Source organism: Numenius arquata, chromosome 3 (genome assembly GCF_964106895.1).
Source record: "Numenius arquata chromosome 3, bNumArq3.hap1.1, whole genome shotgun sequence".
Classification (NCBI taxonomy): domain Eukaryota; kingdom Metazoa; phylum Chordata; class Aves; order Charadriiformes; family Scolopacidae; genus Numenius; species Numenius arquata.
The window spans coordinates 40533783-40549518 of record NC_133578.1 but is presented as its reverse complement, the minus strand read 5'-3'; the positions used below and the strand labels follow the sequence as shown (position 1 = coordinate 40549518).

The 15736-nt window shown below is 43.4% G+C and overlaps 1 protein-coding gene across 2 annotated transcripts in view; it reads left to right on the top strand.

Moving 5' to 3' along the window:
* FN1 (fibronectin 1) overlaps window positions 1-15736 on the top strand; it is a 55088-nt gene that overhangs the window by 18392 nt on the left and 20960 nt on the right. For both annotated transcript variants that reach the window (XM_074145543.1, XM_074145542.1), the window contains 12 exons: window positions 721-898; window positions 1022-1198; window positions 2824-2952; window positions 3070-3159; window positions 3701-3895; window positions 5311-5583; window positions 8826-9092; window positions 10656-10750; window positions 11109-11277; window positions 11582-11668; window positions 12438-12629; window positions 14955-15227. In XM_074145543.1, coding sequence (XP_074001644.1) covers window positions 721-898; window positions 1022-1198; window positions 2824-2952; window positions 3070-3159; window positions 3701-3895; window positions 5311-5583; window positions 8826-9092; window positions 10656-10750; window positions 11109-11277; window positions 11582-11668; window positions 12438-12629; window positions 14955-15227 — 2125 coding nt within the window. The remainder of the gene's footprint in view (window positions 1-720; window positions 899-1021; window positions 1199-2823; window positions 2953-3069; window positions 3160-3700; window positions 3896-5310; window positions 5584-8825; window positions 9093-10655; window positions 10751-11108; window positions 11278-11581; window positions 11669-12437; window positions 12630-14954; window positions 15228-15736) is intronic.

The following is a 15736-nucleotide window of genomic DNA, read 5'->3' as shown; positions in this document are numbered from 1 at the left end:
CTCCTTCATATTTGAGGAATGATTCGTTTTAACCAACGTAGATGAGTTGTGTTACAGTTCCCCTGAGTACAGCTTCGTAAAAGTCCACTTAATGATTAGGAACATTAGTATCTTGATGCTGCCTGTTATTAGAAGAACAATAAAGGCCCTGATCCAAAGCCGTTAAAGGCAGTCAGGTCTTTTTACTGACTTCAGTGTATCTTGGATCAAGGCCTGAGTGAAATGGACTTTAAAGCACTGGAGTACAAACCTCAGAGGATGGAGCATTATTTTAGAGCTTCCCATAGAGTTCAAACACAGGGTAGAAGGGAAGCACTTTTCTGTATATTGTTTTCAGATGACGGCATAGAGTGTTATTGTGAACAGCCTTCAAATGTGCGTTTTCCAACCATTCCTTCATGCCTTAATGCATTTTTGATAAAGGAATGAGTTCAGTGTATATATTCCAAATAATGCTCCTTTTAAAGGAAAAAGTTCAAAGCTAAATTGTTTCTCAATTTATCCCAGTAAAACTTAATTGCCCAAAATATCATTAGCTCTGCTTCCTGGCGTACCTCTATCATCTCCTTTGACTTGACTCTGTCTGTACATTAGCCATTCAAGTCACACCTGTGTTAGAATATCACGGTGCTTGGTAACCAAGTAGCAGATTAGATCACTAGATACCTCTGTTTGCAGGCTAGGGAGTCTCTCACTGTTTGGGTGTCCTTGTTCTTGCAGAAAAACTCTGGAAGGCAGTGGAAGGAAGCTACCATCCCCGGCTACCAGAACTCCTACACCATCTCAGGCCTGAAGCCTGGTGTGATATATGAAGGACAGCTCATCAGCGTTCAGCGGTATGGCCACAAAGAAGTCACCCGCTTTGATTTTACCACAACCAGCACCACAGCAGTGACAAGTAAGTTGAAGAGCGGCGCAACCAGAGAAACCTAAGCTCCATCACCTAAGTCTTTGTCTCGTGCATTCCAGTTAACGCAAAAGTAGCGATGGTTAGCTAACCTCTCTTTCTTCTCTCTTGTAGGCAACACTGTTTCAGGAGAGACAACTCTTCTTCCTCCCATGGTTGCTACTTCAGAGTCAGTCACTGAGATCACATCCAACAGCTTTGTTGTCTCCTGGGTTTCTGCTTCTGACACAGTTTCTGGATTCCGTGTTGAGTATGAGCTGAGCGAGGAGGGTGATGAGCCACAGTATCTTGGTGAGACAATATTTAAGCCTACCAGACCACAGCATTGCTAACAGTACATTGCTGTTTTCTGTGACAATCAGGATAGCTACTGTAAATAGTGAGGATCTCACTATCTTTCAGTATGATTCAATTAGGATATGAGAGTGGCAGGACTAGTTCAGATTAAAAGATCATTTAGTTTATTGTCCTTTCTCCATCAAGTAAGTAAGTTCGTGTCCAAGGAAGAGTATGAGAACAAGGCAGGTGTTTAGCAATACCCTCTCAGAATACTGTCTCAGGATCCTGCAGAGGAAAACTCCCTGAGCCAGGGGTGGTAGATTTGTCGTATCTGTGGGTAGATGTATTTATTCTCTTCAGCTCCATGGATTTGTCCGGTCTTTTTTTCCTTCTGAAATCACGTAAATTCAGCATCCTGAAGTGAGCAGCAGTGCAGATGAGAAGAGAACCAAATCTGTTTTTCCAACCTGCCACTGGCTAATTTCCTTTGGTATACCTTTGTCCTTCCATCAGAATGGACAGAGAGAAATCCTTTCCCAAATGCCCGCTCTCAGCTACTTATTATCTCATGGATGTCTGTTCTAGTCTGCTCTCTCAGTTGTTTTGTTTGGATCAGATCTTATTCATCTTTGATAATGTGACAACTTCGCTAAGCCAGGAAGCTGGTCAAAGGCACTGGACTCAGACCTAGGAATTGAATCCACTTTTCCAAAACCTACTGTAAAGTCTGTGTCACCACACATAATTTCATCTTAATTTCTTTTTCCTAATTTCCTGTCTTAACAATGGTAATAGCTATTATAACCTCAAATCCTTGTGAGATATTGCTATTAGGACATGCGTGCAATAGAAGAACAATTTGAGAAAAAGAACAGTAATCCCCTGACCTCTTAATTCTCCCTGGACTGTTGCTCCACTGAAGTCATGGGCTTGGACTCGTGGGCAGAAGTAGCTTACATTGGGACTGCCAGCACTGTCACCACCTCTATTCTCTGCACACTGTCTGCCCAGAGAGCTGGGCTGTGTTGTGAAGCAGCTCCTGAACTCATTTGTCTACAGACAGAGGTTTACAGGCAAATTGAAAGGCAATTCCCAGTTTCCCTTAAGATGCTTGGCTTTAGTCTGGCCAGTAAGGAGCTACTTCATGGGGAATTTCCTGCATCTGGCATGTAGGTGGACATCTGGGGGAAGGCAGGGGGGAGAGAAGTTCATCAGCCCTCATAATGTCATTCTTCTCCACTCATGAGTCAGTCTTTCCACATAACCTATTCCTGGGAAAAATTTTCCGTATATTTCCTTACTGAAAATACAGCAGGGTATGAAATGAGAGCTCAGTTAGCTGAGATGGCTAAATGCCAGCAGTGCGCAGGGGGCTGCTGGTCAAGTTGTCCTGCCATATCACACATCAATCCTTGCTGTCCTAGGTGTTGTCTGCTTGCTGAGTGTGGAGACCAGTCCCAACTCGCCACACAATTTTTCTGATGTGGACTAACACACAGTTGCAGAACACTTGCTGGTTTATTGCAGGAAGACTGTGATTCAGCCCAGATTAGAACAGAGATCTCAATTACTTCATTTGGAGAGAAAGCAAGAAGGTAGAATTGCTAAGGCAATTTTTTCTTTCATGCCTTCCTTAGATCTTCCAAGCACAGCCACTTCTGTCAACATCCCTGACTTGCTTCCTGGTCGCAAGTATATTGTTAATGTCTATCAGATTTCTGAAGAAGGAGAGCAGAATCTGATCCTGTCTACTTCACAGACTACAGGTATGTGTGGGTGGGTGTTGCTGCACTTTGAAAGCTGTTTTTAGTGCTTTCTCAATAAATTTTTGTTACCTCTTATCCTCACACTTGCTGTCGTCCTCTGTTTATTCCCTTAAACAGCTCCTGATGCACCTCCGGATCACACCGTGGAAAGTGTAGATGACACATCAATTGTCATTAGCTGGAGCAGACCGCAGGCTCCAATCACAGGTTTGTCTAATTGGAATGCACCTATTTTGCACTATTGGTAGAATCTGAAGTATATGTAAAAAAACTCTGGGACAGAGGGCTAGTGCATAATTCTGACCTGTCTGAATGACAAGCTGGAAAGCACATGGTCAGTTCAGCATTTGCTTGGTTTCACTGTCTAACCAAGCAATTCAGGAGGCTGGATGCAAAACAATTCATTTTGGATTTATGTTAAATAAAAACAAACCCCATAACCTTATATTTGTATCAGTCATCCAGACCATCCCATAACAAGCATGAGAACTGTATAGACTCTAAATCCACATGTCAAAACTCAGAAATATGCTAATCCAGGTCAGGTTATGCTTTGTCAGGCATTATGAGTGTGTGATCTGTAGATGGGATGTGAGCACAGGCAAGCCACAGGTCCCACTGAAGTTCAGGACTATTTTTATGAAACCTCAGTGGGAAGATCAGTTCACTTTAGTTCTCATTCCTGTCATTCCTTGTGCTGACTTACTGATTGTGGCTAACGACTAAATATGTATCTCTCTTGCTTTAGGCTACAGAATTATCTACACACCCTCCGTGGAAGGCAGCAGCACAGAGCTCAACCTGCCTGACACTGCTACCTCTGTAACACTCAGTGACTTGATGCCGGGTGTTCAGTACAACATCAGCATCTATGCAGTGGAAGAAAATCAGGAGAGTACTCCTGTCTTCATCCAACAGGAAACCACAGGCGTCCCACGTGCAGGTAACGATCAGCGTGTTCTGGTATCAGTCACCGAGTTTTCTGTTAGTACACAGAGCCAAATGACAGTGCAGGCTTACATTGCTCTAGCCAAATGAATCCTTAAACGGACTCAATTCTGGTTTTTGCCATCGTCGTCGTGTTTTTTAATTTAAAATGTGACTGGTATCGAAGTTCTATAGTGAAGTCATACTCAAGAATGAATTGACACAGTCAAGCCGCCAGTCTTCATTGATAGCGTTGTAATTCTTACGGATCAGACTGCAGGCAGGTCAAACGGTTGCTCTGGCATTGTTTCTATGGAAAAGAGAGATCAGAGGTTCCTAAGCTGTCTTAAGGGGATTCTGTGAAGAGATGTTCTTAAGACCCTGGTAAATCATTAAATCACTTCAGTACTTGGCCTGCAGATAGGTAAGGTTATGTACTCAGACACCACAATGTAAATCCAAATCGCTCACCTGACTTCTCCCTCTCCCTTCCAGTCCTAACCATTATTTTCCATTGCAGTTGGTGGGGATGGGAGATTGCTCAGCATTGACTGATATGCCAAAATAGCACCATATGATCTAAAATTGAGGCACCCACAATTTAAAAAACTACTGGTTTCAGGGTTCTCTAAGTATCCAGTTGGGCTGAATAGCCAAACCAAAAGAAAGGATAGTGAAAGAATTGGGGTCTGATGTGGTAGCAGCGGAATTTGATGGTCCTGCAAGTTGCAAGCACATGTTTGCAAATGGGAATTTACCAGGAAAGACCTCAGCTCAATGATTTTATGGTTTGGCATCTGACTCTTCTAAAAATGTGCATTGGTTAACCTTAAGGCAGTATCAGTCCTAATCTGAAGAAACTTAATTTGAATGTAGGAATTCAAGGGTGCAGTACTGTGGACCAACACAGACGGAACTGGATTTTGTTTTGACTACAATAAGGCCAGATCAGCCCCTATACTTGTTTAATTATAAAAGGTGGATTTTAAGTTAATTATAGACATCCAGAACATGCCATGGATTTTGAAAACCCTCTCTTTTAATTTTAAAAGGAGGTTCCTGTTTCCAGCCCATGGAGTATTTTTTTTTTTTTTTTCCACCCAAATTTTTGGTTCTGCATATGCTTGAAGTTCTGTAGAGTACTACATCTGGGCTTTCAGTTCTCTTTCTGTGACAGCAAGATACCTTCTAAGTCTGAAGACAGAAAATACTTAAAACTATGTATTTGCATTTTGAATTGTAGTCTGCTTGAGTATTGTCTGGGAATGTGTGTATAAGGTAAGGTTACCATGACATTTTTCATTTGGTAAATATTCTTGGGGCTATCCACTGTCCAATCAAAATTCAGTTTTCTCTTTCATGCAAACCTATAGCTTCTCCTGGTGTTTGCTAAGGACTCCCTCTGACGTTCTTCTGTCACTCTGCTTTCAGGTGAAGTTCCTTCACCCAGAGATCTACAGTTTGTGGAGGTTTCTGATATCAAGATCACCATCATGTGGACCCCACCGCAGAGCCAAGTGACTGGCTATCGAGTGGAAGTCATCCCTGTCAATCGCCCGGGCCAACATGGGCAGAGACTGCCTATCACCAGGAGCTCTTTTGCTGAAGTTGTTGACCTGATCCCAGGAACAACCTATCTCTTTAAGATCTTTGCTATTAGCCACGGCAGGGAGAGCAAACCTTTGACTGGAGAGCAAACCACCAGTAAGTGTCTTTCCTTTGTGCTTTTTTTCAACCTTTTGAAGCGCATATTTCTCTGTCGCTCAGAGAAATATAAACAGAGCACTTAAAGTGCAACAGTTATAGCCCAGGAGGTATCCCATAACAAGGATGACAGGGCTGGGAATTCATTCACTCAAACAATGATCTCTTCAGCAGATTTATCCTCCTCCAGGGCTTTCCAATGGGAGTTTAACTCTCATGGCACTTTAAAACAATTTCATATGGCTGGAATTCAACTTTTTTATTACTGACTGAGAATTGATGGGCCTTGCAGTTCTTTTGCAGCACAGATCGCAGCCTCCGATATTTTTTTTTTTTTTTTTTTTGAGGATACCTTAGGGCAGATTTCAGCATGACTTAGGATCCTTGCTGAGATTGCTCTGAAAACCCCCGTCTCCTTTCTGACAGCTACATACCTGTTTGGCTCTACCATAAGCAGCACGAGTTCTGCAGGGACATAGCAAGGACAGGCCTTATCATGAAAAGGACTGCATTTCAGCTTTGCCAGGTCAGGCCTGGCTTTCCACAGGCCACCCCAGAAATGTCATTGTCATCCCAGTGAAACCTGGGAAACTGGTTTGCAGTGACCACAGTGGACTGTTGACAAGAGCCGGGGGGAGCATGTATTTTTTTTTTAGGAAGGGTTGTGCAGGATCTTTCAGAACCTGATTGCTAATGATCTAGTGGCAGTGCAACACGTTACCAGTATGAGGCGTGGAAGATGACAAGCAAAGTACGCGGTCTGTCAGCCATTGCTTTTTGCTTTGCAGAAGGGCAGAGAAGAGAGGAGCGGTGGCTGGGCAAGGTGTAGGCTTTCAGATGGCAAAGGAATTTAGCATGGGTTCGAGTGGTTATCTTCATTTTTGATCCAAGAGAAGCAGATCAGACAGAACCTGGGATGCGGTTCATTTGAACAGATCTTGCTTATTGGGCAACAGAAGGGTGACTCGGTGTTTGTGGTGTTCTTTGACTGGGTGACATTATTCAAAGGACCAATATTCAGCTATGCACATCTGCTGCCGTTCTGATACTTTTCAGTAAATGAGAGCAACTTTTGAGAGTCCAGCCCAACTCTTATAAAGATGAGTGGGTAGGAAAGGAAATGGGATAATCTGTGAATATAGCCATGCTGTTTGAGAAATACTACTTACATCCATGAGGTTAGGAGCCGTTAATAGTGCCTCTCCCTCTTACTGTCTCCCTTGACTATGCAGGGACAATGGGATCCTTATGTTTGCCCTAATCTGATTTGAGTGTAACATAGACAGTGTGAACACCCTCCCTCCTCTTTCAAGTAAGGCTTTTAAAAGCAAGGGTGAGACTTAGGAGTCTGAACTCTTCTTGGAAGCGTTTAGAACAAGAAGAGCTCAGTTCCCAGTTAGATCTGTAAGTTTTTGTGGTTGTTTTCAGGAGCCTTGGCTAGGTGTAGAGCCCCTCTGAAAGTCCACACACAGAGGTGTACATCGGAGCATAGGCATTTGATTCAGACAGCAGTGGGCTAGTTACAAATGTTTGGAACCATTTTCCATAGGCTATGATCGTCCGCTTAACTGCTTTGCCTAAACCACATTTCAGAAAGTATTCACTTAAATTGCATCCTGTAATCGAAAGTCCTGGGAAACAGAAATCATTCAGAGTTCCCAAGGAAAACCCTGCAGCAAAACTCTCTTCCCACGGTGTAAATGTGATTCTCTTTTTGGCCTTCCGTTAAAAAGCAGTCTACAAATAAACTCCGAGTGTGTGTGTGGCTTTTTAATCTTCCCCTTTTTCCTTTAGTATGGGGAGAGGAAGTGATAAAAGCCTAATAGAGCTGGCAAATGAAGTTGTGCAGATGGGAACTGACTGTAGGCTACACATCGGAAGAAGATACAATCCTTGTCAGATGAGACTTAGCACGGGTCTAAGTACCAAGAAGAGATAAAGCTGACTCTCAGTCCATGGGTTGGAGATGAGCCTAAGGAGGGTCACACTCATTCTTTATCTTCTAGAACTATCTCCCCCATCTTTGCAAGTGGTGGAAGAAGGAACCTTCCTTTTTCCTTCCTCTTCAAAAAGGGAGAAAGCAACGGGGGAGAAAACAAAAAGGACAAAACCTGCTTCTTGCTGAATCACTGGGAGAGTGATGAAAACATTAATTTTTATCACAGAAGTATTACTTAGGGGGATAAAAAAGCATTTGCCATCAAAAAGGAGCATTGATGGAACCTCTCTTCACTGCTCATAATTTCAGCATGCGGTTGGGACCTAGAAAAGGTGGGGCAGCTTGCCATATAGATGCTATAAACTCTTTGCTGCAGCCAGTGCTACCCTGCCTGCTGTGGGGGCAAATTGCTCAAGTATCTTTCCCCCTCCGAGCCTCATCTTGTCTCAGCCAAAGGTAGTAGCATCCCTGCTGTTCGCTGGACTCCAGCATAACGCTGAGGGAGCTGTGTTGCTTCAGCCTCATGTTTATGTAGTTTTCTGGGTTACCAGTTTCAGCAGCTCCCCAGGGGCAGTGACAAAAAGGGGAGGAAGCCCGATAAGAGCTGCTGCGTGAATCCCGTGAGAGAGATGAGCATGCTTAGAATTGTTGTATCGTCAGTTCCACAGTGTGATTATTTTTAAGTAGATCTAGGAACTGTTTTTTTTGGTTTTTTTTTCCTGCAGGAAGTCACAGACTGTTAACTTATTTTTACATTAACATGACAAAGTGGGGGTATTTTGTTTTGGGAAGGGATTTTGAGAGGGCAGGGAATAGGACTAGGCAAAGATTTAAAAGAATAAATCTTTTTAATGAAAAAGGGCTAAAGTTGGGTTTCTGTGCTTATGCTGACAAGTCTAAACTGAGCTGATTTTTAAAAAATGCTCAGCATTCATGAGAAACTATTGAAATTCCTGAGTGCAGTTGGATTCATCTGTCTCGCCTCAGCCGTTAGCCTGACTTCCCCACGGGACAGGCATGTATGGCAGCGACCCAAATCGGCACAGCCCAGAATGCGCAGGTCTGCCTGGCCCAGCATATTATGGGATGGCACTGAGGCACAGATATAGTTATTTCACTTCCGTTTCCAGCTCTCTTATGTTTCCCACCTTCTTTCTTTCATACTATTGTATTTGTGCCCTAAGTGAGAAATACAGGCTCCACAGCCTCATGGTACACCCGTGCTTTTTGCACTGGAATGGATGTGCTTTGGAAGTAGAGATTCTGCTGGAAAAGTGATGCATGTTATACTTTTTCTTCCCAGAGCTCGATGCCCCCACCAACCTCAGATTTCTCAATACCACGGAGCATTCGGTGTTAGTGTTGTGGACGCGGCCTCGTGCTGTGATCACAGGGTATCGGCTGACTGCAGGTCCCACAAGAGGAGGTCAACCAAGGACCTACAATGTGGGACCTTCTGCCACCAAGTACCATCTCAGGAACTTGCAGCCTGGCACTGAGTACACTGTGTACCTTGTGGCAGTTAAAGATGACTTGCAAAGCGCCAGAGAGACTGGAGTCTTCACAACTTGTAAGTATAATAGGCACACATTCCTCTTCCCTAGCGCCCTGGCCTTTCTTCAAAACTTGTGCTGAAAGTGGCTATTGTGAATTGGTTTACAGAAGAAGCCTTTTGAAGTAGCATTCAAGCAGAACTGCTTGGGAAATATTCCTTGTTCTTCTTTCTGAACTGTTTGGCAGGAAAAATAGAGTTATTTGCATCAAAAAGCTTTTAGTAAAATATATTTCAGCTTTTTGGTGATTGAAAACAAAAGGGAAAACTTACTGCTGGTACCTCAGTTTTTGTTTAACTGACTGAAGCAGCAGCTTGGTATTTCCAGTTGTTTGGGTTTGGCGTGACAAATCAAGGGAAGCAAACAACTCCCTTAAAACGGGCGACTAATAATTAGCCTGTCATTTGTATAAAGCTGAAGGCGATCATTTCTCAAGCCCAACCATACCATCTCAGGCAGCTGAACTGCAGTTACAGAGACTGACACAAACTTTGCATTCTATCCTTATTTTGTTTTTTTTGTTTTCTTTTTTTGTTTTTGTTTGTTTGTTTTTTAAATTTTAGCAAATTTTGAGAGGAAAAGGAGTTCTGTAAGAACCCACACATATTTCTAAAAAGAACAAATAGATTCACTGTTTAAATAATGATGAAGCAGTCATATAACCTAGGAAAATTCAAAGCCGTATCCAAGCCCAGAACCACATCGTCTTTTCAAAAGAGAATGTGGTTTCTTTTAGAACAATGTGAAATTAAAATAAGGATTCAGACTTTTAATCAGAGTAACACTGTTGACATTGGCAAGGTATTTTTTGCTGACAGCCAGCCTTATCTATAAATATTTCTCAATTAGGATATGATTGCATATCTTTAGATGAATACTGACTTCAAATTCTGGCTTATCTGAATAATACCAGTCCAGTTAAAGACTATAGATTAATAAACTGACTCTCTTCATTATTAATGAGGTCAATTCAGATTAAACTCAGTGGAGTTACTGAGACTGATTCTGGGGTACACGAAGGCTTTGGCTTCTGTGTGATGCTTCTGACAGATATCAATGAGACCACAGATTCCTCAGGTTGACTTTGAGTTCCCTTTCACACTACTGACTTCAAAAGAGTTGAAGATATTGGTGAGGGATGAGATGGTTCTAGCTGGGACAGCTGGATGACAGACAAGGGTGTAGTGTTCTGCTGATTGAATGGCTTATGGTGGGTGAAGGAAAAAAAGCTGGTTTTTGAGGAACACTTTAGATAACGTGCCAAACACTTTAGATATCATGCCAAAACCAATATTCCCCAAATTCTTGGGGTTGGCTGCGTGGAGGACTTAGGAGGCCCACTTCAATATTTTCATTTTTCTCAGGAACAGTAAAAACACTGACCGCTTGCATACTGTGTCTATCAAGCCCAGCAACATACCATCTGTCAGATCCCTCCCAAGTCACCGAATTTTCAGAAGTAATATAGTTCAGCACTTACGACATACCTCTTGCTGTTTGGACTGATGTAGGGTCAGGTTTTCTAACTGTTTGGTGCTATCACAGCAGCTAGACTTCAACTCTGTCAATTCACTTCACAGATCAGCCTGTTGGCTCTGTTCCTCCTTTTAACACAGAAGTGACTGAGACTTCTATTGTCATCACCTGGACACCTGCCCCAAGGATTGGTTTCAAGGTAGGAGAAACTGAAGTCCCATCTTTCTTTTTCCTCTTGCTTCATTGTATTAGGGAGGACAGATTAAAGCTGTTTACTATTGACTGCAGTGAAGATAGTAGCACAAAGGAAGGAGGTCCAGAAGACACGCTGCTTACAGGGGGCAGGGTCTAGGTCACAGAGGTCAGTGCAAGCACGTCCTCTGGGCTTCGGGTCAAGTTTATCAGTGAGACATCTAAAACCCTGGTTACAGGATTAACAGTTGGCGTTCAGCATAAGGGCTCACGATACTCCCGTTGGATGATTAGTCAGGATGCTGATAGTTAGCTGAGGTAGGAGTATTTGAGACTGAAAAGCAAACTTTGCTGTTTCTCTGCAGCTGGGCGTGCGCCCAAGCCAAGGTGGAGAGGCTCCCCGGGAGGTCATCTCTGATTCTGGCAGCATCGTGATATCTGGCCTGACCCCTGGAGTGGAGTACACCTACAGCCTCACAGTCCTGATGGACGGCCAGGAGAGAGAGACTCCGATCATCAGGAGAGTGACCACACGTACGACACATTTGCTTTTCCACAATTATTCCGTCTTCTACTTGCTTCCCCTGAGCTCCCCAGATGAATGGCTGTCTTCTGGAAGTCTTTCTAGTCTTTTTCTCCTGTCATGGTCTGGAAGGTGTTTTTCTTTCAATGCATAGGTGACAGTAGCACTAGGTCATGTAGTGTAGGGTGACAACTTCAGGAGAATATTTTTTAGCTAATCCTGAAGGGTAAGGATATAATTTGGGGAGGAGGGTTGCTGAGGGACCTAGCATGATTCTCAGTGCCATAAATGACCCATTTGTCTGAACACTTGCAGCGTTGTCTCCACCTACCAACCTGCGCCTGGAGCCCAATCCTGATACTGGGATCCTGGTAGTCTCTTGGGATAGAAGCACAACTCCAGGTAACTACATGAACTCACACTATGCTCAAATGTCCTGTTGTACCAGAATGCTAACATTTGTTCTGCAGTGCCTTGTGGTTCATTAAGGAGACTTTGATGGGAAGTTTGCTGTTGAGCAACTTAAGGAAAAATGTACATATTTGTAGATATATTCAAGGATATAATTCATAGTTATATATAGGTAGCCATAGGACTCATCATGATTTACATTCCATGTGAAATGCTATTTTGGAGTATGAATGTGTTTAAATATTTCAGCTGCTTTAGGGATTTGAAGGATTTCTTCAAATATCCAGTGGTTTAAGAAAAGTCCAAGAGAGGGAAAGCAAAATGGGCCAAAAAGATTCGTAGCAGCAAAGAGTAAGTTTGTGTTATTGAGAGTTAGCATGGGATTTCTGAAAGTGTTCGAGGTGAACTCTTCTCCCACAATAGCTGATGAGACCTGTACAACTGACTTCCTTAAAACAAGGATTGAAAGCTTTTGAAAACCCCACTCTCAGTTAGTAGATGTATCTTTTCTTGACGCGTCAGGAGATTTTTCAGTTTGGTAAGGTCTCAGAGGGAACAGAAGTTACGCTGTGCAAGTGGCATGGCTACCTCCTTGGAAGCTCGTTTTGGAGTGCTTGACAAAGCAACCTCCTGTCTGCTGGGCTCAGGGTGGCAAAATCACTTGTAAAATGTAATGTGTTTGCTTCGGTTGTTTATGCTGAGACCTGACGTAAATAAATACGGCATGAGTTCACTGCATAGTGGTATATCTGTATTTCAGGCATCAGTGGGTACCGAGTGACCACTGCTCCTACCAGTGGGCAGCAGGGCTCTACCTTGGAGGAAGTAGTAGGTGCGGATCAGACCACCTGCACCTTTGAAAACCTAAGCCCTGGTGTGGAGTACAACGTCAGCGTTTACTCAGTGAAGGACGACCAGGAGAGCATCCCCATCTCTGAAACCGTCACACAAGGTAACGAAAGGATGAGCAGCGGTTTTAGCTACAAAGGTCAAATGGCTGAGCCCGACGGCTCTACGTTGCAAAATGCCTATTAGTCTGATGGCAGAGGGCTTAGACTTAGTATTTAGTCTCAAGAAGCCGTGTGCCAGCATGTGGCAGAGCAGTTTTTATACCCATGTACTTCTCTGCATGGGCAGCCTACATTGTCTGTCAGCAGGGTGGTGGTAAAGGGATGGATCTGTTGTATCAGTACACTGAGCTGGAAAGCAGCAGAGATGTAACTTGGCCCTGCGGTGCCCCAGCATCTGGAGCACAGCTGGTGGGAATAGGAAGTAGGTGAAGAGAGGTATGAGTGGGAAGTGAGCACAGGAGAAATTTTGGCAGGAATGGTGGCAGAAGATCACTTCAGCACAATGGAGAAGAAAGCCAAGATTGAAAGGTCCATCACTGTAGCGGTTCTGGGACACGAAGTAGTATGTGCCACCACACATTACCTGCTGCAATGACTGCAGGAACTACCTTTGTAGCCACAGTAGCAAAATTAAAACGCATCTCCCCAAATGGTTTCATTTCATTTTGCTTTGTCAGGGCTTCGTTTGTTTTTGTTTCTGCTCAGCCCTGAAATGATGCCAGCTACTGTGTTTGCTTGCTTTTATAACACTGCTTTAAAATCTCCATGCTTCACTGAAGTGCTGTATGCTCCCTGGGGGTTCACTAATACTGTGATACTGCATAATTAAAGAAGTAGTAGCTTTAGCCCTTTACCATCTTCTGGTGGGGGAAACCTAAGAATGTATGTCTCTGGCTTTTAGCACTCTTTAAAGGTGATATGGTACGTGCATTCCATGTGGATAAACAATGATTTTACAGAAAGATGGCATTTTTTTTGCATCTGTTTTGTAAAATAAGTCTTTTTTTAGAAGGACATCGAAATAGAACATAACCACAATTACTAAAGCCAGTCTTTTGCATTATTACTGTCTCATAATTCCTTTTCAAGCTAACTTGTAATCCAACAGAACAGCTACCGAGTCCTGCATTTTTGACTCACCTGCTGGTGTCTGATCCTGAGTGAGGAAGAGCATCCATCAGCTCCCACTGACTTCAGGATCACCCTGCTAAAATTATACAGCCAAATCTTGTGGCTTAAATCAATATCAATCTATTGACTTGAGCAGCTGAGGGTTTGGCCGTTGTCGATTAAAGATGCATCTAACATTCCCCACCCCCTGGCCAGTTCTCTTGGCCCTAACATACAGGAAAAGAACAGCTTTGCTAATAGGAGTAATATTGATAGGAGGGAGAACAGTCACTGCTGTGCTTCTTTGCCATACAGAAACTTAGGCAGTATGTAGAGGGTCATTAAAGAGGATCCTTAACTCGGTTCTGAGATTTTGAACAATTTAGCCAACAAATCAAGTCAGCCTCTTAGCCACGTAATGTGCTGGACATAACCTCTGAATATGGGGATGTTGTCACTCATAGAATTCGTATCATCTAAAGGTCATTTTTAACCAGTTGCCACCTTTCCAAGAAAGTGTTTTATCGCTCACTGTTCGTATCATCTGTTTTTAGCACATGTATTGCGGCAGTTAGTGGTAAGTAGAACTTGAGGAATTCTGGGCCAGATCCTCAAGCCGTTAGAGGGATTTGAGACCTTTTTTCCAAATCCAGTGTAAGTAGTTTGGATAGTGGATGATCCACCCTGAAGCTTTGTGATGGTTCTCACCAGCTGAGGGTGTAGGGCAATTTAGGCCCTTCAAATGAATTGATATTTGTATGATCCCAATGATAAAATTTAGACTTACCATTTGAACAAGACAAAAATTCTAGAGGGTCAATCAACTATTATTTCAGAGGAGCTCTTTTATTTATATGTTAATAAACTTAGAGCTCTTGTTTTCTACCTGCAAAAAAAAAAAAAAATCAGGTATGGGGTTTTTTTGCTTCTGTTTTCATCAGAAAATGATGGGTCTTTATGGCTCATCATTGCTCAAAGTAAATTTGTTGCAAGACCTCTCGTAGGTCTTTTTGAAAATTGTATGTCTCAAGTGGATGTGCATTGTTGCAAGGGATTGGGGTTTCAGCTTCTGCCTGCCTGGGAAGGCAGCTGGAGATCACATTGAAGGGTACAATATAAAAAGAAAAAAAACCACCAACAACAACCCACCAAAAAACCTCCTTTTCCCCCAAACCCTGCGAGAAATTCTGCATATCACCGCAATTGCTTCTAAAGTTCTGTCAATGTTAAGAGTGATGAACACTGCTTTTTTCTCCCTTCTCTTTCTTTTGCCTCTGTATGTCTTTGCCTTTCCCATTTGCTCTTTAACTCATTAGAGGTGCCCCAACTCACTGACCTAAGCTTTGTTGACATAACTGACTCAAGCATCGGCCTGAGGTGGACCCCGTTAAATGCCTCCACCATTATTGGTTACCGCATCACAGTAGTTGCGGCAGGAGAAAGTGTCCCTATTTTTGAAGATTTTGTGGACTCCTCAGTAGGATACTACACAGTCACAGGCTTGGAGCCGGGCATTGATTACGACATCAGTGTAATCACACTCATTAATGGCGGAGAGAGCGCCCCTACCACTCTGACACAGCAAACGGGTGAATTTTGAAAACTTCTGTGTTTTGTGACATGGACGGTGTTTCATGCTGTCACTGGCTGTCGGGACAATGGGGCTTTGTCCAAAGAGAAATTGAGCTGCTCACCGGGGGGAAGCCAGACAGACCCAACTCGTTTCTTTTTCTAACTGTCCGGCAGGGATGGATATACGCTGCTCAGACTTCTAATTTGAGGCCTTTTAATACTGTGTCTGGCTGCAGACTTGCCAGGCTCATTCACCTTCTGCTACTCAGATTTCTGGGATCCAGTCGGAATCGAAGAGCCTGCAACACGAGCTGTGTATTCACCAGACTTTTAAACTGCGGTTCCCCAAAATAAGAGCGCCTAAAGGGTGGAGCAGTTCAGCCCACATCCTCCGGGCTTGATAACTATTTTGAGCTTCCAGCAGCCGCTGTTTCGGTGGTGGCCCCGCTCTTTCCACAATGCCCCAAAGGGTGCGGATGAAAAGCCGCTCCCCGAGTACACGCTACTGACAGCCATGCCACACCGT